General features: G+C 36.7%; 2 protein-coding genes across 5 annotated transcripts in view; both read right to left on the bottom strand.

Moving 5' to 3' along the window:
• LOC147838281 (uncharacterized) overlaps positions 1-1,868 on the bottom strand; it is a 7,348-nt gene extending 5,480 nt beyond the window's left edge. The window contains exons 1-2 of the mRNA XM_087307961.1: positions 1,781-1,868; positions 1,548-1,669 (exon numbers count right to left, since the gene is read on the bottom strand). Coding sequence (XP_087164087.1) covers positions 1,548-1,669; positions 1,781-1,868 — 210 coding nt within the window. The remainder of the gene's footprint in view (positions 1-1,547; positions 1,670-1,780) is intronic.
• nhsa (Nance-Horan syndrome a (congenital cataracts and dental anomalies)) overlaps positions 1-27,500 on the bottom strand; it is a 212,338-nt gene that overhangs the window by 81,739 nt on the left and 103,099 nt on the right. The window lies entirely within an intron of this gene.

The raw sequence follows: 27,500 nt of genomic DNA, 5'->3' as shown, positions 1-27,500 counted from the left end.
TCCATCCATCCATCCATTTAAACATCCTTCAGTCTACGTATCCATCTATAAATCAACCTATCCAATTCATTCACCCATCCATTCATCCATCCATCCATCTAAACATCCCTCCGTCTACATATCCATCCATAAATCAACCTATCCAATTCATTAATTCATCCATTCAACCAACCAACAATACATCCTGACGTTTGTCTACATAATCATTCATACATCAACATCCATCCATCCATCCATTCATCCATCCATCCATCCAACCAACCATCCATCCATCCATCCATCCATCCAACCAACCAACCATCCATCCATCCATCCATCCATCCATCCATCCATCCATCCATCCATCCATCCATCCAGCTACATATCTATCTATGAATCAAAAAAACAATTTATTTATTTATCCATCCATCCATCCATCCATCCATTTATCCAACCAACCAACCATCCATCCATCCAGCTACATATCCATCCATAAATCAAAAAACATTTTTTTCATCCATCCATCCATCCATCCATCCATCTGTCCATCTGTCTATATGTCTGTCTATAAATTAACCTATTCATCCATCCATCCATCCATCTGTCCATCTGTCTATATGTCTGTCTATAACTTAACCTATTCATCCATCCATCCATCTATCCATCCATCCATCCATCCATCCATCCATCCACCCATCCGTCTACGTATACATCCATAAATCAACCAATCCAATCCAATTCATCCATCCATCCATCCATATGTCCGTGTACATATCTTTCCATAAATCAAACTATCCAATTTATCCATCCATCCATCCAATCATCCATCTGTCTGCACATCCATCCATAAATCAACATACATATCCATGCATATACAATCCATTTGTCTACATACCATCCTTCTCTCAGTCTATGTACATATCCATTTATAATCTTTCAAGAGTTCACACTTAGATACAGTTTGACTACTTGTTAGCAAGTTAGCAGGTTTGGCATGCTGTCCCGGGAGAGAACCCTGAGCTCGGAAATAGTGGAGCCCAGGGCTCCCGCCAGGTCCATAGAGCATGTGAGGGGAATACGAGATCAGGTGTTCTCGAGAGCTCCCCTCGGCAAAAGAGGAAAGGAGGAGAAAGGGTGGATGGGGGGGGGGGGGGGGGGAGTAGGGAGTAGTTCTTAGCTAGGTCACTTATAGTGGGTTTGGATCGATCTGATTGGCTAGCTAATGAGTGTAGATGAGTGGCCAGCTGCAGTCAATCATATCACGTGCTCCTCTCGAAATTAGTTTGTGAAGCTTCATATAATCAAACATAACAATATTTATCCATCCATCAATACATACACCCATCCATCAAAAGTTCCATCATTGATCTGTCCATCAATTCATCATGTGTCCACACATCCAAGCATCTATCTTGACTTCAGAATCATCAACTGAATTGCAAAACTTGCTCCATTCAGTTCAAAATCTCCTGGTTTGCTTTGAAAGACATCCAGTGCTCTGAACCAAAGCTCAGATAAAAAAACAAAAAAAACAAAACAAAACAAAATAAACCTAAAGACCTCATTACCAACTCAAACGTCCCAGAGCGTATTCTATGGAAACAACGTGTCGAGTGCTTCCTCGAAGTCTTGAGAATACAAAAGCAAGTCATTTTCAGGAAGCGTTCGGTCGAGCTCTCGAAAGAGGCACCTGTGGGACAATAAAAACACCAAAGCCACTAAATCTGCTCTCCATTAGCTCTCCATAGTTCCTGACCCCCGAAACACAAGAATGCGAGCCTTTGCATCTGCATGCTGAGACCTGCGGTTTGTGCCCGACCCTCCCTTAAGGCCAGATCACCCTCTGCCCGTAAATCCAGGGTGGAGAAGCTGTTGTCCGACCCTTTCATTCCAGTCCATCCAGAACATCCCTTATTCTCCAGCTAACAAAACACTGGGAGCGTGCCGGGCTGAGGGTGTGTCTGTGAACATGTGTGTTTTATTGGCATTGTTTCAGGCGTACCCCATTCTAAAAGCCCTTTTGGGATCAATGTTACGTTTTCTTTTTGAGCACTAGTAGTGTTACAGTTTTTCTCCATTGGTTTTTCTCATTTCTTGAAACAGGAATTACTCAAAACAACATGGACAAACCTCCGAAACACTTGGCAATTGTTCACAACAGAATTGAATTTCTCATTCATTTCATCAATTTGCAAATGTCTAAATACATCTTTGCAAATGATTAAGTACAGATAGCCTACATTTCAAGAGTTCACACTTAGCTGATGATCTATCAAAAGCATCTTTGGATGGTGGGATTAAACCAGAAAACTTGGGGAAAACCCATGCGGACACCGGGAGAAAATACAAACTCCTCACAGAAATATGGAGACAGATTAGACTCAATAATAATTCACGCAAAAGACACGGTGTACACATGCGAAGCCAAATTCATGTGCATAAAACCAAATTCACAAGCGTAAAATATTTATTTATATTCACAAAAAAAATTCACGTGCAGAAAATACAAATACATTTTCATAAAATACGTTTCACAAATGCAAAACACCATTTGCAAATGTATAAGAGTGTGCAAAAAGTTTTGAATGTTTAAAACTTGCGAGTTCATCCTGAATGAGAATGTGCAAATCCTCTTTCACGTGCGACTCCCCCTGGATACGTGTGTGCGTATTTTTGAGACTTTCCTGCCAGACTCAGGGCTACTCGTACCTTTTAGCCAATCAGATGAGAGCTGTATTCAATAAAACCAACTCTGCGCTTCTTTTGCGCAGACTGTTCCTCTCCAGCATGGCGAAGGGAGAAAGCAGCAGTCGCACTTTTTTTGAATTTATTAATTTATTTGACCATATCCTCACTCTTTTTATCCATTATTTTGTCGCAGCTCCGCTCTTCTTATTAATTGTCTCGTAGCCCCATGAGCAAAATGTATCCTGCAGGGTAATCATAAGTATCATTCCGGCCACATCAATATCGCAGTGCCATTGTGGTCCAGTGGTCAGCACATTGGATTACCATACCCTTGGGCCTGTGTTTGATCCTCACCTGAATCAATAACTTTTTTTTTTTCATTTTTATTGTTAAGACATATAAAACTGTAAGGTTGTTGAACATTTAAAGTTCTAGAGCAGCTGTTTTCTTTCAAAAGAAGTCATAGTGTCATTAGAAACTGAATGAAACTGAAAAAAAAGATCCTCACCTGAGTAAATATCTTTTTTTTCAGTTTCATTCAGTTTCTAATGACATGTGTACATTGTGTCTTTTGTGTGAATTTCTTTTGAGACTTATCTGATTCCATACAGAAACGGCTACCGGCTTGGCAGGGCCAGGGCCGGCAGTGTTCTTGCTGTGGGGCTCACAGTGCTTACCACTGGGCCGCCGTGCCACCAGATCAATGGCAAAGGAGGAGAATTGGGGAGGAAGGGGGGTTACTTCCAAACGAAGATAAAGTGGACTGAAAACTGTGGTTATTTATAGTAGGTTAGGGCTCGTGTGATTGGAAGATAATGATGAGCTAATACGAGACCGGCTGTGATAAATCATAAGCACGTGATTCTCTCGATCTAGTTGATCTAAACAGATTGTTAAGTGTCAGTCTAATGGTTGTTCTCTCCAAAGTATGTCAGCGTCATTTCATTGTATAAGTCATCACATGCACAATAGTCTGTTCGATTATCAAAATTAGTCAAGACAAAAATACCATGAATACCATACAGAAGGCGAATCATTGGAACATTTGATTACGATTTATTACAGCTATTTATTTTTTATTTTTATAGCTTTTTGCTCTGATATATGGAAGTTACTTTGTGTGTGGTTGATCATTACAATAAAAAAAGGAGTTACCATTTCAGTATGAGTGCAGTGTGTGACGTCAAACCTTGGAGGCTACTCTAAAGCCTGGTTTATACTTCTGTGTGTGACCGGCGTAACCCACGGCGCATGCAACGCGCGTAGCTGTGCCTTTATACTTCTGCGCACTGTCTCTGTTGGTCTGCATTAACACTTCCGAAACGCTAGTTGGCAGTGAGGTGTAAATGCTCCTCTGTGTCGAGTTTCATTGCTAATGTTTTGCTTTTCCTGAACACTTCAAACTCGCTAATTTTGAGGCAGGAACCGGCGGACGTGCAACAACTTTGACTATGAGGTAAACACAAAACAAAACTTTCCATCCGGAGCTCCTTCACGGGACTCCACACTTGTTAACCATCGCTGCATAGGGTTCGTGTGGCTCTCTGTCCCGCCCAGACTCGTCAGCGCTACCAAGCCGACCAATCACAGAGCTTGCGCTATGCGTCGTTGCGATGTAGAGGTACATTTTTTAAAAGGTGCACGTCAGCGACGCCGGCGGCCATGGCGTAGGGCTATGCGTCAACGCCGTAGCATGCGCGTGCGTTTGACGGAGAAGTATAATTCAGCCTTTACCCTAAAATCCTATTTCTTGTTTTCAGTTTTATACACAGTTGTATTCTGTTAGCTAGACAAAAACAGTACAGTAACCATTGTCAATGAAGGACTGGGCTAAGTAAGGTGGACATGAGGGATATTTACTGGTACTGTGCCATAATGACAAAACATCTAAACTAGAGCTGCACAATTAATCGAAAAAAGATCGCGATCTCGATTCGACCCCCTAGACAATCTTAATCCAGCATTTCTACGATTCTGTCAATCATATTTTCAATTTCAGGAGAGAAGAAAAGGCGGCTGCACGAGTCTTTTCATTGTTTCACACACATTGCTCAGTGACATGGACACCTCCAAATGATGTTGAATGAGTCAAATACTGTATTTAAAAGGTATAATTCACCTAAAATTGTCATTTTTGTCTTCATATAATGATGTTTTCGCGGCCGGGAAATCACGTGATGTGAGCTGCTGACCGTGAGCTGTTATCACAGAGAGGGAGGGAGCGACGCGCGCGTCTACTTTAGTGAACAGAACCTGCATATGTTGCGAGTAACAGGTAATACAGTTGTAAATAATATTCAGTTTGTGGCACAGAGTGATCGTTTGGGAGCCGCGCGAAGTATGAACAAGCACTTAGAAGTCAAAATGAAACCGAAAGTGTGCACTTCATTAAAATAATCATATCGCATTTTAGAGTTATGATTACGACAAGCATTTGATATGTGTTTTCTTTCATAGCGAACAGAGTTGGGCATAAAAATAAATGTTTACAGTGTCAGAATACCTACTCTAGCCTATATATTGTTGAATATAATCTAATAATGACAAATGTCTGATTTTACCAGTGAATAAATTAGTCTAATAATGTTTTCAATGACAGATTGCAAGCATATATCTCAAACACAATAATTCAACATCTGAATTATTATAAGTAGAATATAATTATTTATAGAAACCAGTAGACCTAAACATAATATATTATTGATGTTTTGCCATATAATTTAATGGTTTTGACAGTTTGGTGTGGTAAGAGATAAATTTGGTAATTTTTTATTTTTGAGCCCTAAAAAAGTCATGTGAAATAAAAAGCTAATTGCATTACGAAACAACCCATTTGCTTGAGCACACACTGAGCAAGCTCATACACAACACACACAATAAGTGAAATGAATGAGGAGGCATGTGGACAACACAACATCTAAATCAAGTCATTTTAGCATGTCAAAGTCATTTATTCATAAAAAATATATATATATTTGCCAAACAACAAAATTGTGGCTAGTAAAAATGGCGAGTGGCTTGTAATGTTGGAAATCTACTAGCCGCAGTGGCTGGTGATCAAAAAAGTAAATGTCAAGCCCTGCGGACCAGTAACAAAATGAATTGCTGCATGGTAAACAACATCCAGTTTGTAAAGGAGAGTCTTTGAAGCTGATCTGTAATTTAAATCCCCATGATCCAGAATTGGTACTACTGTTAATTTGACCAAATGCTGCTTTAAAGAGTCTGTAAAAAAAGATTTGTTTCTCTAAAGAAAACCAATATGGGTCAGTTTCCCACCCAACCAGAAACCAAGATATTTGTTGAAGTCAACATAATCAATCTTGAGAGTTCAAGGTGACCATTACCGCCGCATGATCCACCGCCGCCACCTAAAAAAAAAAAGAACGTGTTTTTTAGCTATGACCGCAGTTTGCGACTATGCCGCCAGGTGGCACAAAGGGACGGGATGCGAATGGACAGAAATAGACTACATACATCAGGGGTGGCCAACCCTGTTCCTGGAAAGCCACCTTTCTGCAGATTTCAGTTGCAACCCATATCAAACATATCATTAAAAAGACAACTAGGCTACATTATTTAAAGGAATAAAGGATAACAAATAACCTTCGGGGTGAAGTGCTTAAAGGGCACCTAGGTTACCCCTTTTTTCAGATTTAATATAAGTCTTTTGCGTCTCTAGCATGTGTATATAAAGTTTCAGATCAAAATACCCATCAGATTTTTCATTATACCTTTTACAAGATGCTGTTTTATACTGATTTCCAGCAGGGGGTGGTTTTGTCGTACTGCGCCTTTAAGCCGAGTTCTGCCCGCCTACTCTCCTCCCTCAGCTGCGTCAGACAACAGACAGACTTAAAGGAAGAAGGTCTCACGTAGCGTTTGTGAGATACTACAGTAAGAACTAACCTTTACTAATCAGTATTGTGAAGTTGCATTGATGAGTCACACACAATATAGGTACAAAGTTAACGCACACACACAGATACACACGCACACACAGGCAGACAGACAGAGCGCGCTTAGCTTAGTTAAGGCTAACCTCAAGTACTGTGTGGATATCTGTTTTGCTAATGTACAAAATAAACCTGATTTAACGTCCACAAACCGGGATTGAAGCGTCTTCTTTTATAATTGTTCTGACACGCGGCTGTGCTGATGAAGTAAAGCTGAAGTAAAACGCTGTAATTAAGTACACACATACTCTGTTTTAAAACACTTTAAACATGTGAAACTTACTCTTAATCACATTTGATGAAGATTGCTGATCCTAGCGAACAGAACAGAGCTTTTATTCCCTGTTGCTTTGCGTATGTCTGCCTGGTCTTGTTGACATATACACGCGACTACCGGAACATGTTAATGCGCGCAGCTGTCAATCAATTCGGTGGGCGGGGGAATCGCACACCTACGTAATGGTGCGATCGATTTGAAAACAGCTCCAATTGGCCGACCCTTTTTTTTGTAGTTAAATTGAAAAAAAGGACTGGGTGTGTTCATATCACCCCAGTATGACGGTCTATACACTATACCAGGGGTCAGCAACCCGCGGCTCTAGAGCCGCATGCGGCTCTTTAGCGCTGCCCTTGTGGCTCCCTGGAGCTTTTTCAAAAATGTGAAAGATGGGGGAGGTTAATATATTTTTTTGTTTTAATATGATTTCTATAGGAGGACAAACATTTTTAACGTTTTCAAATGCTGTCAAAGTGTGTAGAATTAATATTTAATTTCAACATTTCTCTCAACGAAGATTTGCATCATAGCCTGCGACACACGTTTCTATTAGCAGGGTGGGATGCCAGGCAGGTGGCTGTTGTAAACAAACCAGGAGATATAAAACATGAAAAACCGTTCAAAGATGGTATGACATATTAGAACACCTATTTGCAAACTTTAAAAACAAAACAAAGATAATACAAAAAAATAAAGATATACCTTTCTCCACTAAGACAGTGAAGGAAAGGGCTATTAAAATGGTAGGTAACATCACCGATCAGCAAACCAAGGACATTAATTCAGTGCCAGCATACTCAATTGCCTGTGATGTGACCGATATTCAACGCGTTTTTTTGCAGGTATGTGAACTCTGATGGGCCGCAAGAAGAAATGATCAAATTGATAACACTAAAAGACAAGAGGCTGTGCTGAAGTGTTTTAATGACAACAAAATAAACACCAACCACCTGATTTCAGTGGCTATTTAATCATGAAGGCTCATTATGTATTTGTAGCCAATTTAGTCATTTTTATAGTAGGCTAATATAGCTAATATAGATACATACAGCATGTGTTTCCTTCATTATAAGGCTTATATAAGGCTTTAAATTTTTTGTGGCTCCAGACATATTTGTTTTTTGTTTTTTTGGTCCAATATGGCTCTTTCAACATTTTGGGTTGCCGACCCCTGCACTATACCAACACACAGATCTTTCCAAACAGCTTGAAAAGTAGATTTTTTACCATAGGTGCCCTTTAAGTCCGCTAGGAATGAAAAAACTCAACATGTGGTAAATTTCTATTAAAAAACCATACATTTTGTTTTATTAGTTTTTAAAACTAAATAAAGATTGGTCATTGAGAGGCTACTCAGTATGCCCTGCTTTGATGTTTCAGTTCACATCAAACTTCAATAAAGCCTGTGCAATTTAAGGCATAAAACACACGTGCACTTAGCAAATAAACATCCCTGATTATTTCCATAAAGTTTTCCTCTAATATCGCCCGACTTAACAGTTCCAGCATCTCAGGAGACATCTTTTAAAAAAAAAGCACCTGCTCCGGTGAGACAATCGCTCTCTCTCGAGTTTCGATTGGTAACTCTGATCTCTGAGATATTGGGTGGCAGTTTTGGATGAGGCAACACATCCGCGATCTGCTTCCAATTAGACCTCCCTCTTTCCTACAATCCGGATCGTAGTAGAAACTAACCGCATGACGTGTTTTCTGCAGGGCCGGGGAAAGAACAGTCGTGCACATGGAGGGAATTAGGGAGAGTCTGGTGCTTGTGGATCTACACGTGCTCCAGTTACAGTCTGGCATTGGGACAACAGCTAAAAGGCACCGCGCTCGTCTAAAAGGGATGGAGGTACTTTTGCGAGCCCCTAATGCTGAATATTGCTAAAACACAACAACGGGAAAGGAGTAACTGAATATCTGCCGCCACTAGCAATTCTTCTTTTGAGGGTCTGGATGGAGTTTCAGAGAGAGGGCTTTTTATTTAGAGTGATGGTGCATTTAAACGTTCATCATTCGTTCACCCTGACTCTTTGGTTGACCTTAGCTTTTAATGCATAAATGGCAGAGTGCATTCTTTCTTGGAAAGCAGCAATGTGTGCTAACTGTACTTTCTGGATGTTGGTTTGGTTTGGATTTGGGATAATAAAATGGTATAAAAACAAATACTTGTTTGCTTGAAGACTTGCACGTTCAATATATGCAAAAATGTTTTAAAATGAGGTTGACAGCAAAAAAATAAATAGATAAATTTAACCTGAAGTCTTACATGTTCAATTATGCTGGTTGACAGTAAAAAAAAAATAAATCAATGAACTAATATATTTAACCCAAAGTCTTGCACATTCAATGTATGCCTGTTGTAATGTTAAAGTGTTCAAAACAATATGGTTGACCGTTTTAAAATGTAAAAATAAAATATATCAACAAATACTTGTGCCTGTTTTTATGTCAAAATGTTTTTTCAAAAATAAGATTAATGGGGAAAATAAATAAATTAATAAATAAATATAGGTTAAATTGTTTAGACATTTTTCAAATAACAAACTAACTAACTAAATAAATAAATATAAAAAAAAAACATTCAATTTATGCCTGTCTTTAATGGTAAAACTGAAAATTTTCAAAAAAACAAATAAGGTTGACAGTAAAAAATTATAAATTAAATAAATTAAATTAAATACAATAAAATAAACAAATATATTTACCCTCAAGTCTTGCATATTAAACTTATGCTTGTTTTTATGCAAAAAAAATTTCAAAAAAAGGTTGAAGGTAAAAAAAATTATACACACAAACACACACACACACACACACACACACACACACACACACGCACGCACGCACGCACACACACAAACACACACACACACACAAAATAGTATTTACAAAAATAAATTTAAGTCATGCAAATTCGATTTACAAAAGCAAAAATAATAATTCAAATTGTAAGAAAATAAGATAAAAATAAATAAATAAATAAATAAATAAATAAATAACCTGAAGGCAATTTATGCCTCTTTGTATGTCAAAAAGTTTGTAAAAAATAGGATTGATGGTGAAAAATAAATAAATGAAATAAAATAAATAAAAATAATAAAAATTATTTTTAAAAAATAATAACGAAAAAAATAAACAAATATAACCTGAAGTCTTGCACATTCAATCTATGACTGTTTTATGTAAAAGAATTGTAAAAAATAAGATTGATGGTGAAATTTTTTTTAAATAAACAAATAAATATAACCTAAAATCCTATTATTTTTAAAAAATTGTAAAAAAATAAGATAGATGGTGAAATAATAAAATAAAAATTATAAAAAATAATAAATAATTAAATAAAAATAATATAAATTATTAATAAATTAAAAAAATACATAAATAAATACAAATAATGAAAAAAATAAATAAACATAACCTAAAGTCTTGCACATTCAATTTATGCCAGGTTTATGGCAGGAAACAAAAGTCACACAGAGGATGGCATGAGGGTGAGTAAATTATGGGCTATTTCTCATTTTTGGGTGAACTATCCCTTTAACCCAGAACAAATCATGAATAATAATTCTGTTGCGCGTATGTTAGAGCCTAGAAAAAAAAAAACATTCATCATCAGCATATCCTGTTCCTTCCACTGATATTCCCAGCATCCACTTTGTTTAAAATGCCCAAGGTGTGTGTTTCTTCTCAGCCGCTTCGTCCCTGAACACCGCAAATGACATTTCTCTCCCAGCGAGGATGACATCATCAGTCACACTCCTGGGACGGCCAATCATTTCAAACATCCCACAGAAATCACACACACACTGACCCAAATAAAAGCTCAGAGTCACACAGAGAAACAACACGTCAGCTACAACCACACAAAGCCCAAACCTCTCAATTCACAGTTGCTATATAAAGTGCATTCTGGGGCAAAATCAGGTGAGAAAGAATGTTTCATTGATGCAGGAGGTGAACAGTGTCGTCAAGCTGCCAGGAACATAACAGTGCCATCATGGAGACAGTTGCTGTTATCTGATGATGTGAAGCAGGCCTTTGATTCTGCAATAACTAATGAGGACGCACATAAAAGTTCCTCCTCTTTTCTCAATAAAAAAAACAGTCTGTTCTTCTGAGATGAGAATCATTAATAATAATAATAATAATAATAATTATTATTATTTATTTATAATGCGCTTTTCTAAAACTCCAAGCGCTTACAAGAAAGTAAAAACAACAAAACACAGTAAACAATAAAAAATACAATAAAAAACACGGTAAGAATAAAAGATATCAAACATTAAAAACAGACCTAAAATATGAGTTTTAAGTAGCTTTTTAAAAGCGTCCAATGAACCGGCATTCCTAATGTTAGTGGGAAGAGCATTCCACAGTTTGGGAGCACGGATAGAGAATGCCCTACCTCCCATGGTGCTGAGTTTGCAGCGAGGCTGAAACAACGTAGGACCCGAGGCAGAGCATAGACAACGAGAGGCAGAGGATTCACAGTTTTCATGAATTCATTTCACGGTTTTGTTTTGGTATCATTAAATTGCATTCATGATAAACTTTTAATAAATTATGATGTGATTGCATTTGTGATAAAGTTCCTGTTTTGCATGAAAAAAATAGACCCTTTTGACATTTCTGGGTTTCTCCGCAGAGGAAGTAGTTGGGGGTAAACTTTAGAGCGCATTTAGAATCGGAGGGTAGAACAATTCATTTTTTACAACCCTATTTGCTGAAATAATTCCATGATGGTGTTATCAGGACTGTTAGAAAAAGGAAAAAATAGTGTAAGAGACTGACATCGACAGCCAGAGGAGAGAATAACGTCAAATTTACAATCTCGTCCCCATAGATGCTGTATTACAGACACCTTACACAAGCAATAATTCATTTTTTGTAAATTGATAAAAAGACATAATGCATATCTAAATACATATAAACCTACATAAGAATTTTTAAAAATATAAATATTAAAAACTTTCAATGATTTAAGATGCTGATGAACATTAAACACGCCATAACAGTCTTGCAAAAAGGCTCAATTAAACTTACAACTAAAGCCTCAATGGATTTACAATGTATAGTTGAAGTCATAATTATTAGCCCCGCTGTTTATTTTTTTTCCCCCAATTTCTGATTAACGGATGGAAGATTTTTTTCAACACATTTCTAAACATAATAGTTTTAATAACTCATCTCTAATAACTGATTTATTTAATCTTTGCCATGATGACAGTAAATAATATTTGACTAGATATTTTTCAAGACACTTCTATACAGCTTAAAGTGACATTTAAAGGCTTAACAAGGTTAATTAGGTTAACTAGGCAGGTTAGAGTAATTAGGCAAGTTATTGTATAAAGATGTTTTTTTTCCTGTTTTTTTCTATTTAGACCTTAAAATGGTTTTTAAAAAAATATTAAGAATTATTAGCCCCCCTTTGAATGATTATTTTTTTTTATATTTCCCAAATGATGTTTAACAGAGCAATGAAATTTTCACAGTATGTCTGATAATGTTTTTTTTCTTCTGGAGAAAGTCTTATTTGTTTTGTTTTGGCAACAATAAAAGCAGTTTTTAATTTTTTTAAACCCATTTTAAATTCAAAATTATCTCGTTGATCCCCGGCTGCAGCCATGGTTCAAGTCAAACGCACCTAAACTCATCAAAATGATTCAATTGTGAATCAAACTGCCTATAAATTCTTGCTTGCAACCAGCAAGATGTTTCAAAGCCAGGATGTCTATTGATTTGCAAAGCTCAACTCAAAATAATAATTCCTTTTTCCTAGAGAGTATTGACATCTGTAATAGTTTTATTTGATGCCTCATTAAATATTTTTATTTCAAAACTAAAGCGTTCCCTAATTCTTCTATTGCAAAGGACTGAACCAAACTCATCAAAATGACTCATTTGTGAGTCAAACTGACCAAATGATTCATTCATAAATCAAACTGCCTGTAAATTCTTGCCTGCAACCGGCAAGTCATTTTAAAACCAGGACGTCTATTTATTTTTTCACACAGCTTCACTTAAAACATTTATTTTTCTTCTAAGAAATTACATCATTGTAATAGCTAAAAAAAATAATAATAAAATATTCACTTAATTCTTCAACTGCACAGGACTAAATCAACTCATCGAAATGATTCACTGGCGAATCAAACTGCACATAAATACTCACTTGCAACCAGGACGTCTTATTTTTCTTTCGCACAACTCAACAAAACAACCAGCAGGTCTGAACATCAAAGCTCCGCCTAGATCCTTCACTTGTGTTGTTCTTTCATATTTCTCTGGCTTTTATCTCCCGATCACAGCAATCCCTTTTTATACCTTATATAGATAAACTCCCCCTTTTTTCTCACACACTTGGTTCCCTGTTGCTATTCAGCTGGGCAAAATAACCCTCAGTAAATCCTTCCAGCAGGTTCCCATATGAGGCAGGAATCTAACAAAGCAGAGCGAAAGCGCTTCTTCAAATATTTGCATAAAGAGTAGCAAAGGTAAAGTCTGGCCTTAAATAAAGTGACTTATGATAAGTTCGTCTTCAGGTGTTTATGTCATCATTCTTGTTCATGTGTCACCCTAGGACGTCGGCCACCGCTTGTTTACTTGTTTTCTTTGATTCTCGCACAGCAGAGGAAAACCTGGAGTCACTTTGGTTTTACCATACAAGGACAAGCTGTTAAATCTCACCCACGTTGTTATGGGTAACCCCGTCTTTGCTTGGTTTAGCGCTAAACACTCTTTAGTCTACAATGAAGCTCTCAAAGTCAAAGTGCAAAGTCGGCGGGGTGTTTTTTTTTTAAATATACAGAGTTGGCTGTTGCCATGGTGCTGTTTGCTGAGGAGATTCTCAGGGTGTCTCAGCCGGATCTCCCAGACTGTGGAATTTGGGATTGTGCACATGCTTGGTTTATTTTACAGCGTTTTAGCTCAACCTTAGTCCAGACTCATTTAATATGGTGGTGTAATAATGGCAAGGGTTATTTTGGTGAACTTCAATGGTGGAAAGAGTACTGAAAGATCATACTCAAGTAAAAGGACCATTACTTGCCTAAAAATGTAGTGCGAGTAAAAGTATCTGTTGTAAATATTACTCAAAGTATGAGTAAAAAGACCTCATAAGTACTCAAGAGTAGTGAGTAGTCAGTATTACGTTGTGAAAAGCTGATGCATTTGCATGTAATTTGTGGATGTGTGTAAACGTAACATTCTGTAGTGCATTAATTATTGCCCAGCAGGCGCACAACATCATAAGACGTTAATATTAGGCTAGATTTAGGTTGTGTTGTCATGTGACCAAAATTCTAGTAGTCAGCGTCTAAGGACAGTGTTATTTTGATGTCCAAAAATGACGTCAAATGACGTTGATATTTGGTTGATTTTAGGTTGTTGTAGAAAACGACCAAAATCCAACATCGAGCCAATAGCCCCTTTCACACATACAGACCTTTCCGGAAAATTACCGGCAATTGTCTCTCTGAGCCCCATACATCTTGTTTTAACGTCCTTTAGGAGGATCAAACCTTAATTAGGGGCGTCAATCCCCCCAAACCCCTGTGTAATTTGCACCCCGACGTTGATTTATAGATAATTCTGCATCATCACTGACACCAAATGTAGCTAAAATAGGCTCAGGGTATACTCGTTTCCCCATAACTTCTGATATTACTTAAAAAAAAAAAAAATACAATATTGAACTATTTTAGGACAACTCCAAAACATGTGACCGAGCGAGTTTGACTGCATCTGTCACACATTGGGTCTAGGGAAGGGAGCATCTTAGAGAGCTTTAATTTAGACAAGTGGAGTCGATGCAGGATCTTAAACTGTATTTTTTTATTATTATTATTTTTTAATAAGAATATGCAAAAATCATACAAATACAAGAAAACATCAACAGATAACAAATACAAAGCAACAAAAACAAAACAAAAACATCAACAATATAGTCAGGTACTGGTATGTGCGTGAGTGTGTGCGTGTGAGTGTGTGTATGCATGTAAAGGTAACTTGGTGGACAGGTCAGAGTACATACATTAGGAACAATAACAGTCAATAAATGAAGCAAGTGTCACAGATATAGATAAAACATATAGAACGAAACCAGTCAGAGGTAGGGAGTAACAACAATGCGCATTAATGTATGATAGTAAATTTGAGAGTAAAAAGAGAGAAAGGACAACAGTAATAACTGACAACAATAATAATAAATCACAAGTGCTACACCAACTACTACTACAGAAAGTTACTTATATTACAACTACTACTGCTTCTACTACAGCTACAACCACGACGACTACTACTAAAGTGTCTACTAATACTGATACTACTACAACGACTACCACTACAATGTCTACTGCGACTACTGCGATCTTAAACTGTATTTAACCATGCCTGATACACACACAACTCCTAAAATGTATTTAATAAATTAAAAACTGCTTTTATTCTAGTCGAAATAAAACAAATAAGACTTTCTCCAGAAGAAAAAATATTATCAGACATACTGTGAAAAATTCCTGAATCTGTGAAACATCCTTTGGGAAATATTTGAAAAAGAGAAATGACAGGAGGGTGAATAATTTTCACTTCAACATGCACTTATTGTACTGTTAGTGTTTCTGTTGGGTCCTTGGTATGTAAATCCTTTTTTCACTGCCACATATTATCCCTGATAATTCCTCCGGCTCTGCTGTTGTTTGAGTTTCAGGATTGAACAGAAAGGCCTTAACTGGGTCTAAAGCCAGGTGCTTTTTTGGGATTTATTGAACATTTTTCAGTGTTTTTTGAAGCTGAATGATTCCACAGATTGATTTCCGTAAGTTGTATGTGACATGGAAGCCAATATTTCAATAAAATGTTATGAAGACTTCTTTGAAGTAATATCTAAACCTCTAAACATCCAAGACAGGTAACCCATTTATTCATTTCCCTTCGGCTTAGTCCCTTATTCATCAGGGGTCGCCACAGCGGAATGAACCACCAACTATTCCAGCATATGTTTAACACAGCGGATCCCCGTCCAGCTGCAAGCCAGTACTGGGAAGCACCCAAACACTCGCACATTCACACACACTCATACACTACAGCCAATGTTATTCACCCAATCCACCTATACAGTAGCGCATGTCTTTGGACTGTAGGGGAAACCAGAGCACCCAGAGAAAACCCACGCAAACTCCACACAGAAACGCCAACTGGCTCGGCCAGGACTCGAACCAGCAACATTCTTGCTGTGAGGCGAACCACTGAGCCATCGTGCTGCCCACAGGTTAACCATTCAAACAGTAAGACAATCTATAAACATGGTAAAGTCAAAGTGAGATTGCGCTCTATAGGAGATGAATGTGCTGAAATTACAGATGGCCTTCGCCCCCATCCATTACAGCAGATTAAAAGCAGATGAGCAGAGCTTCAGCACATGAGCCACATGTGTGCGTCTATAGACCAGCACATCTCACTATACGCCAGCAAACTGAGCGTGAAAGTGAGATCAACACACACACACTTTAACCTCTTAATGCAATGGTAAACAATTGAAATGCAATTATTTTAGTGCTACAATCCTCATGCTTTGGATAAACTGCTTATAAACATATTTGAAATCATCAATTTCATACTGATATTATATCATTCATTCATTCATTTTCCTTCAGCTTGGTCCCTTATCCATCAGGGGTCGCCACAGCAGAATGAACCGCCAACTATTCCAGCATATGTTTTATGCCATGGATGCTCTTCCAGCCGCAACCCAGTACTGGGAAATTATATTAGATTTCAACCTAAATTGAAATGCTATTTGGGATCAAGGCAATTCAGGTGTTTTTTTTTTTAATAATCATGACGTTTAGCAGATATTTATTATCATTTTATATCATTATTAACATTTTATTACACATTAAATAAATATCTAACTAACAAATAAACAAAAGAAATTATTGATAACAACAGGAATTGTAACTTGTATGTACAGTTGAAGTCAGAATTATTAATGCCCCCCTTTATTTTTTCTACTAATTTCTGTTTAATGGAGAGAAGATTGTTTCAGCAAATTTCTAAGTATAATAGTTTTAAAAACTTATTTCTAATAACTGATTTATTTTTTCTTTGTCGTGATGACAGTAAATAATATTTTACTTGATATTTTTTAAGAGACTTCTATACAGCTTAAAGTGACATTAAAAGGCTTAACTAGGTTAACTAGGTTAAATAGGCAGGTTAGGGTAATTAGGCAAGTTATTCTATATTGATGGTTTGTTTTGTAGACTACTGAAAAAAAATTAGCTTAAAGGGGCTAATAATTCTGTCCCAAAAATAGTTTTAAAAAATTAAAAACTGCTTTTATTCTAGTCGAAATAAAACAAATAAGATAAAATATTCTCATACAATATTGTGAACATTTTCTTGCTCTGTTCAACATCATTTGGGAAATATTTAAAAGAGAAAAAAATCAAAAGGGGGCTTATAATTCTGACTTCAACTGTATGTGTATGTGTGTGTGTGTGTGTGTGTGTGTGTGTGTGTGTGTGTGTTTATTATAATAATATTATATTTTAAATAATATTATAAATTTTGACTACATCATGGTTACATTTTCTGCAGTTCTGTCTTCAATTTATGACGAAATTATGATTAAGTACAGCCAAATGTACATGTTATAAAAAAATATTAAATGCAAATTTAAAAAAGAAGAAAAATCTAGAAGCAAAAAAATTTGTTGAAATTGTGTAGGCTGTGATTTATTTTTGCAATATTTAGCTTGAATTGAATTTTATTATCTCTCAATTTATAAATATTTTCAGTGACTAAAATATTGTTTTAATCAATATATCTGCTTAATCAATCTGTTTTGTTTAAATGCACCAAAATACACTGCCTATATCCACTGAGAAATGGATACAAATATTAATGTTCAAAATGGGGTGTACTCAATTATGCTGAGCACTGCGTGTTGACTTCATTTAACAAAAAACATACCCGGAATTCATTTTCTCATGGATGAGAAATTATCCACAGATTCAACGGCATCAAAAATAGCAGTTAAAAATGACGACCAAAGAAACATCTGTGATCAAAAGAGCTCTCTCACACACAGAGAGACGCTCAAACAGACACAACACAATCCAGACAAATCAAAACAACAGAGAGGGAAGAATCCTATTGGACGAGGCCAGATTACACAGATGCAGCATGGGTATTGTGATTCCGATCCAAACAGGCTGTGATTGGACGTTTAAGCCCATGTTGCTGCCAATAGCCTTGTTTTGCATTATTTGTGTGTGTGTGTGTGTGTTCAGCTCAGTGATTGGATAGTTAAGCAAGTGCTGCAGCCAATGACCTTGTTTTGCATTGTGTGTGTGTGTGTGTGTTCTGTTAACAGTCACATGGACAGAAGGTCTGGAAAAGGACTCGTCTCTCGCCTTCACACTTCCAAACAAACTTTCTCTGCTTTCTCTCAATGTGTGTGTGCGCACGCGCGTGTGTGAGTTAAAGAGGTCTGAATGGACTGGCTCCAGAATATTCCAGTCAAACCGTCCAAGCAAAATGATTTCATTGTTTAAGTCCCATTCACTCTCCCTGGTGTCCTCATTATGACACACACACACACACATACACACACACACACACACACACACACACACACACACACACACGCTTAAATATACATGGATGAAATCCAAAATCAACATACTAATATCATATGAAGAGCCTAAGTCCAACTGAACTTGTCCAAACTGTTTTCCCTGCACACTTTCAGTAAATGTGACTCAATTATATTTCAGTCCAATGTCAAAAGTAATAAATAGAAAATCTATATACATATATATTTTTATAAAATTAAGCCATTTATTAATAATATTAATATTAATACTATTGTTATTATTGTTATTATTATTATTATTATTATTATTATTATTATTATTATTATTAAGTCCTGGCATATGTGCATTTCCCTCTAAAATTCAAAATGAAAAGGTCAGAATAATAGAAGTAATAAATCAAAACACTGCTGTGGAGTTTGTTAAACTTTCTTAAATTTATGCTTGAATTTAAAATAAATCATTACTATTTTTTATGTTCTAGATAAAACATTCATAATAGATCAAATAAATAAATAAATAAATAAATAACTTCATTAAATGAATAAAATAAATAAATGAATGAATAAATAAATAAATAAAATAGATAAACAATAAAATAATTAAATAAAAATAAATAAATTAATTAATAGATTCATTAATTAATTAAAACAAATAAAAAGAACAGCCTATGTTGAATGAAAAACAGTAATATTTTAATATGATACATTAAAGTTTTATAATACCAAAAAATAAATATTAAACTAAAATCATAGTATAATGTTTGTACCTTCTTAATTTTTATGACAAATAAAGCTAACTAAAACATACTACAAGAGTTAGGGATTTAATGTATCGTGAATTAATAATAATAATATTTTAGAAAATGTTTTTAATAAAGCAAATTAAAGTTCATTAAATATAAAAAAATATATATATTTTTTTTTTATGGGAAATAAAGGTAATAAAAATACTAACAATATTAAAGATGTGGGAGCGGCTTAGTGGTGCAGTGGGTAGTACCATCGCCTCACACAGCAAGAAGGTCGCTGGTTCGAGCCCCGGGTGGGGCAGGTGGTGTTTCTGTGTGGAGTTTGCATGTTCTCCCAGTGCTGGTGTGGGTTTCCTCAGGGTGCTCCGGTTTGGTTTCCCCCACAGTCCAAACACATGCGCTATAGGGGAATTGAGTAAGCTAAACTGGCCGTAGAGTGTGTTTGTGTGTGTGTGTGTGTGCATGTGAGGGTGTATGGGTGTTTCCCAGCACTGGGTTGCAACTGGAATAGTATCGGCTGCATCAAACTTATGCTAGATAAGTTGCCGGTTCATTCCACTGTGGCAAATAAATGGACTAAGCCGAAGGAAAAATATTCATTTTAGCATCTAGCCTCTCTCTCTCTCTCTCTCTCTCTCTCTCTCTCTCTCTTCTGAAGTGGCATAAATGTGTGTTGGCAGCCTGGGCTGATCTTGCCTGGCAACACAGAGGGCAGTGAATCCTGAATCCTCTGCGGATCCGTGCCAGTGTTTCCCTCCACAACACAACACAGCACAGCTCATGCATGCAGACTGAACTGTGACAGGTTGAGTAAAGGTAACACAATCTGCCTGCAATTATACCAACCACCTTCATCTGAGCACCAGCCGCTTTAACAAGGGCACTTATCATTTAGAGGAGCCTCCTACCTTTAAACAGCCTTCCACAAAACATCTGTCCAGACCTTTAAAAACTAATGCTGAGGTTTGGTCCAATTACCATCCCATTTGCCTGCTCCCTGAAAACAAGCCGTTTATTGCTCTGCTTTTCTCACTCATAACTTGTGCCGCGTCCTGATTCAATCACATATACTGCCTCCTAAAAGTATACGTGATATTAATTATAGAAAGTAAATCACATTATACTGAACAACTTCAAGACATGTGCGCTTTAGAAATGCAGCAAACCGCTTGGAACCATTAAACGTGTCCAAAAAGACGTCCAAAATCTTTACATGCATTGACCCAGAGAAGTACAGTTAAAGGCAGAATTATTAACCCCCCAAAATTATTAGCCCCCCCTGTTTATTTTTTCCCCAATTTCTGTTAAACAGGGAGAAGATTTTCAACACATTTATAAACATAACAGTTTTAAAAACTCATTTCTAATAACTGATTTATTTTATCTTTGCCATGATGACAGTAAATAATATTTGACTAGATATTTTTCAAGACACTTCTATACAGCTTTTCAAGAGTTCACGCTTAGCTAAAGATTAATAATAAAGCTTGTTTGGCGTGCTGTCCCGGGAGAGAGCCCTGAGCTTAAAAGATCCTCGAGCCCTGGGCTCCCTCCCGTTGCAAGGCGAGAGGGGAGTTTGAGCTCAGGTAGATCTCGATGACTCCCCCTCCTGCTTATTGTAGTTAAGTGTCGGATATGGATGCTGAGAAGGTGTACTCAGAGCTTGGCTAAAATATTTTGGATTAATTGTTTAGGGTGCTTGTTTTTGAACTGTGGGAGGAAACCGGAAGACCCGGGGAAAACCCATGCGATCACGGGAAGACCGAGCAAAACTCCACACAGAAATATCGCCTGGTTTGGAAGGGAATTAAATCAGGGGCATTCTTGCTGTGAGGCAATAGCGCTAATCACTGGCCACCGTGTCGCCCGTTTAAAAGGAGAGAAAGTAGGGTTGGGTGGAGGGGTTTCTTCAAGACGAAGATATTGAGATGAGAAAAGTCTGGTTATTTAAACTGAGTTAAGGATCGTCTGATAGGATAATTAGTCATTGGCTAAAGTTCGAACAGCTGTGAACAATTATAAGCACGTGATTCTCTCGAAATTTGTTTATAAATAAACTTAGGTTAACTAGGCAGGTTAGGGTAATTAGGCTAGTTATTGTATATTTATTGTATATATATATATATATATATATATATATCTTTGTTCTGTAGACTATATAAAACATATAGCTTAAAAGGGCTAATAATTTTGTCTTTAATTTTTTAATTTTTTTTTTAAACTGCTTTTATTCAAGCTGGAATAAAATAAATCAGACTTTTTCTAGAAGAAAAAATATTATCAGAAACACTGTGAAAATGTCCTTGCTCTGTTGAACATTCCTTAGGAAATATTTAAGAAAAAAAATCGTAAACAGAGTTATCTATTTGTCGAATGTATAATGACTGAAATCGTTAAACAGCCTTAAACATTCACTAAATGGAACGAATAAATAATGGAAGTAAGGGGCAAATGAAGGAAGGGCCGAACAAGAAATGGAAGGAAGGACCGAACAAAGAAAGGTAGGACCGAACTAATAAAAGGAAGGAAGGACTAGAAGAAGAAGATCCGGTTAAATAGATTCGTTCGCAATCGGGATACAGAAATAAAAACCCATTATTGGGCATAAATGTTTTAAAGTAATAGTTTTAAGAGTCTGCATTTAATGCTGGCACCGTGCTGCTGTCATGTCCACTCGTTGTTTTTGTCGCGGGAGCAACAGCGAGGATGACTGGAGGAGGACCGGCTCGATCTGGCAAATGGCAGCAGGATAACAGACATACAGAGGTGCGAAAGGGTCAAGCACCTGCAGCGCGAATTATTTTTACTTCTAAACGCTTTACAGTTAGATTATGTATTAAATACATTTACAAATACGAAAACGAAGGAGGTTTTTGCTATAATTTTAGTTAGTTTCAGTAAGTTTTGCATGTACACAATACAGTTTCAGTTAGTTCTAGTTTTTATTTTTATTTCAGTTGTCGACAACTATTTTACATTTCGTTTTGTCGTTAGTTTTCAATAAGTATAATAACCTTGCTTCATTGAGTCAGAATCTCGCCATTTAAAATAAAATTTATTAATTACATTACATTTGAAAATTCATGGATAACAACAATATCCAGTAGTATTCAAATAATTTTAATATGATTCGCTTTTGGTACTTTGCAGCTTTTTATTGGTTATTTTTTTGTTTCATGAATAGGGTTCAATATTTAGAAATAAAAGTTACTTATAAACTGTTTTCTCTATTTTAAAAACAATATAGTAGTAAAAGACAACCACACTTGCATCAGATTGTGTTTTCTTGCACAGCTGGATGTTGGACTCAAGAAAAATGCTTGTTTGCATTGGTCAAAACTGATTAGCTGAAGTCATGACAACCAACACAGAATTCGGGTCGGTCTTAAAGCCTTTTCGATGGGTTATTTTCACTTACTGCGATGACATAGCAGTCAAAACAGGACAACTAAACTCATGAACGGGACAAATTCTGGACCTTTGTCAGTGAGTGTGGGTCTTTCGAACCACCCGAACCCCCCCGGCTACTGGCCTGTGATATCACAAATTTTCATAAATTGTTACAAGTAGAAATCGAATTCCTGATAACAACAATTTGCATTTCAACAAGTGAAAGTTGAACTGTTGAACTCACATCCAGCGAATGAATAAAAGTCTAATGCAGACTGCATGATTTTAGCCCTGATGTTGACTCACCGACATCACAAGCAAATCGGTGCTCGTGCATGCGAGTGACAATCACACAATGTGAACTATCAAAGACTTCATCTGAGAGAATCACGGATGCCTGTGAGATGTTTGGCGTGCTAAATATATGGAGCTGTCGGCGAATCAAATCATGCCGTGTTAGATGAGTTTAAACTGCTTGTTCCAAGGACAAAGTCCTTGGAAATCTTTATACACACACTTTTATAAGTGGTCTGGATCCACTGTTTTTAAAGTTATCTGCATAGTTTCGAGAGTTTAAAAGTCTCAGGTTTTTGCTGAATGATCTTTTGGCTTGAGATAATTCACTGATTGAGCCTCTGATAGAAAAAAATCAGCTTCAAATGTGCGGTTTTACCACTAAACGTGAGCTCGTACTTTCAGTACAGGAGAGTTCAGAAGCAGATCTGCCAGAAAAGAGGATTACTGAAGAGACAAAAAGAGCTGGAGAAAGAAATCCACGGACTACTTTCATGCTAAAAATACTTTTAAATAACTCCATTGTGTGTGTGCGTGTGTGTGTGTGTGTGTGTGTGTGTGAGTGTGTGTGTGTGAGTGAGTGAAATGCAAAAATAGAAACATAAGAAAGTTGTCAGGTGGTATCACAGAATAGATTTATAAAGAGCATCAAGCAGTATTTAAAATAACTCACTATTTTCAACCCAGGCTTATTCTGAAAACGTACCGCTATATACTTTTCTGGAAAACGCCAAATATATCCCAGGAGGTATGTTTTTTTTTGCAGTTTTTGTTTTCGCGAATCCACTGTGTACGCTTTATGAGATCTCTCCGAAATTTACTTGAGAATGTCTCTCGCAAGTGCCATTCGCGTCGGCTGTTCTCGCGTAAATCGGCCGCTGTCGACTGACTGACTGACCAATCGACTGACCTACCCTACTACTTTTCTAAAAACACGATAGACAGCAATTCAGAAAATGTTTTAGAAAGCAATCCAGACAAAAAGCCCTCGTCTGATTTTTACCACGTTTTCAGATTTTACCACATTCCCACCATGTTATTTACTTGTTTATTTTATTTGTTGGCCTCTGTTTTGGTCTTACCTGCTTCCTGGAACTGTTCTTCACAGGACTCGAATCCCGTCATCGTGGTCAACTCCTCTCTGCGTCTCAAGTCTGCCAACATACATGGCGAGCTAACTAGACACACTGGTAACAGCAGGAAAGCCGTCCATATGGAGGTAAGCGGTCAGCTCGTCAGCACGAAAAGACGTCATACCGCCCCATAGTGTTCGTTTTAAAGATGAAATGCAGCCATATGTACTTCTGGCTACATAATTCCCGATCTCCAGAAATGTATATAGGGCTACGTTTTCACAATGAACCTGTGTTACTTTTTTAAATTAAACTTAAAATATGTTGCTCTGGGTACATTTGGATTATAAATCCACTAGGGGGCACTGTCAAAAATGTTTTATCTGAAATGTTATTGTCGGTTCATTCCGCTGTGGCAACCCAGGATTAATAAAAAGACTAAGCCGAAAAGAAAATGAATGAATAAATAAAATATGTTATTTATGTTTTGGTTTAGATTTACTCATGTTTCTTATTTTTATGCACATCTTGGAATATTGCATAAAAATGCTTAATGAAATCTCCACTTTTATCTGCATCAATTTTAAAAACGCAAATAAAATCATAAAAATTTGCATAAACTAAAATGGAAAGACATTTACAGAATAAATTCCAACATGCACATAACAAATGTCATGTGATTTTGTTTTAACATTTTGTGGTGATGAAAATGAGTGTAATGCAACAGCATTAATACACAAACCAGTGTTTCCAGCACATTGTAAAACAACTGAAATTAATATTTTTAAAATCCCTCAGCCAAAGTCCGTCATCACAGTCAGGCATACCTGTCAACATTGGGATGTAAAAATAAGGGATATGCCCACCATATTAAGGGATTAATCCGGGGTCGCCACAGCAGAATTAACCGCCAACTTATCCAGCAAGTTTTTACGCAGCAGATGCCCTTCCAGCTGCAAGCCATCTCTGGGAAACATCCACACACACACACTCATACACTACGGACAATTTAGCCAACCCAATTCACCTGTACCGCATGTCTTTGGACTGTGGGGGAAACCGGAGCACCAGGAGGAAACCCACACAAACGCAGGGAGAACATGCAAACTCCACACAGAAACGCCAACTGAGCCGGGGATCAAACCAGCAACCTTCTTGCTGTGAGGCGAACGTGCTACCCACTCCGCCACTGCGTCGCCCTGACATCCTTATATGTTATTATTATTAATTGTGTGTGTATGTCTGTTTAAACCTGCACCCAAAAGCCAGACTTTCTCTCCGCTTCAAATCACATGTACAGAATCCATTTGGGAAACAGCATCTGTTTATCACTATAGAGCACGCAGCTGACAGTCATGCACCATTATATGACTGTTTTGAGGATTGTATAGGATAGGCGACGGCACCTGTAATCAAAAGGAAATACAATTGCGCCATTTTTAATATTTATTTATAAGTGTTTTCATTCTTAAACAAAGAGAAAGCACAGAAGACTCACGTTTTAGACTAAATGACGACCCCTGGTGGTTCGGCGGTATGGATTGCGTATAGGGAGGCTTGGCAGTTCAGAGAAAGACTAAAAATACGGGATAGAACAGTAAAATACGGGAGAATCCCGGGAAAAACAGGAGGGTTGACTGGTATGCACGTCCATAGAGGCGGCAGAATAGTGAGGGTAGCGTCCGCGACACCCTCATCCACCCAGCACACGCTACCACCCCCCCTCCCTGGTCCTTGTCTACGACCACTTCACCCAGCCCACGCCCCCACTGCCTCATCACTATGTGAACCGGTCACTTCCGTTTTCAGTTTCGGGTTGACTGCGTCAGGATCATCGTTTGCCTAAAGCACCAGTTCAGCTTGCTCCAGCCCTGATCACAGCAAGTGATGATTTTGTTTGGAAAGAATACTGGAAACCAGTAACCACTTCCATAGTATCAAAGAAAATACTAAGGAAGTCAATGGATTTCAACATTCTCCAAAACATCTTCTATTATGTGTTAAGCAGAAGAAAGTAAAAATTCAGGTGAATTCAACCAATTTTAATTTTAAGAATTTTTAGACTGGACATTTCATTTAAGTAATTGCACTAGTGAATAAATTGTTGATGAAACAGTCAAAATGACAAGAATGTTTTAATAAAAGGAAGATTTGGTGTTCAGAAATGTCTCAGCGGTGTTGTGTATGACTGATGTGTGTTGTGACGTTGACGGTAAAAACTGCAGCGAGCGTCACTGGATTGTGTCATGACGCCTGAAATAGACGGAGAGTCTTTTCTGTCAGGATTTTCTGATACATCTGGAGAAGCTGAGCTCTAAATCTCACTATTATGTTCAGCTCTGCGATAAAAGCACAAGTCATGATGGGATCGATCTAGAAAAAGTTTCGTTCTCGCTCTTTTACTTCTTTAAGCTAACTTTTAAAGCCTGGACATAATAAGAGGCTTATGAAATGTAAATGAAAGGTCGTTGAGTATAAGCTCACAGGGAGACGCTGATACTGACGTAATGTTTTCATATAATTAAACACGTTAATTTCATATAATTAATCAAACATTTTTTAATAACATTTATTTTCGTGTATTTAAATATATAAAATTTAATTAAATATATAACATAAATATATAAAATTTTTATTTTAATTGAACGCATTAAAATATAAAAATATATATACATTTATAATTAATAAATAATAAATAAACATAATCATATAAAATAAATGTATTGTAATGTGGTAAATTTTCCATGAAATAATTTTTTATTATGTTTCATTTATTTATAATAATTACTAAATTATATAGACAAAATAAAAAAAAACAACTGTATTTTATTAAAATAAAAAAACAAAAACTATATATACACTAAAATACAATAAATGAAAAATGGAATTCATCTCTCTCTCTGTCTAACAAATTAGACAGAGCCTGATGTCTTGATTAAATTAAAGGAATTTACTCACCCTTTACTGTTTTTTCTTTCTATGGAAGTCAATGGTTACAGATTTTGAACATTCTTCAAAGTTTCTTCTTTTGTGTTCAATTAAGGTCATAAAGGTTTGGAACTACATCAGCGTGAGTAAATAGTACATTTTCATATTTTGGGGGGTGAACTACTTTAAATACTGTACACATTCGAGGGATGGACTAAAATCGTTTCACAATATACACAAGGGCAGATTTCCACGTCAGATTTAATCTCACTCTTTCTGCGGATTTGAGATGTTTAAGAAAAAACAACACGAGTGATTATTATTGTTATTACAGCTTCTTGGACGCAGCTCATATGAGTGTGTTGTGCTGATTACATTATGAACTGTCATAAGAACAACAGCAGGTCCTTCTGTCTGTCCTTTCACTACACTCTGCTCTGCTTACACACACAGGGTCATGCAGAGGTGAAGTGGTGGAAGATTAAAGCAAAGTATTTACAGTAAACTGCAGAATAATGCTAAGTTTGTGCTTTCTCACACTATTGAACAAAAATAAGTTATTTA

This window comes from Danio rerio, chromosome 23 (assembly GCF_052040795.2).
Source record: "Danio rerio strain M-AB ecotype USA chromosome 23, GRCz13ab, whole genome shotgun sequence".
Lineage (NCBI taxonomy): Eukaryota > Metazoa > Chordata > Actinopteri > Cypriniformes > Danionidae > Danio > Danio rerio.
The sequence above is the reverse complement of the archived record's forward strand: the minus strand, read 5'-3'. Positions and strand labels throughout refer to the sequence as shown.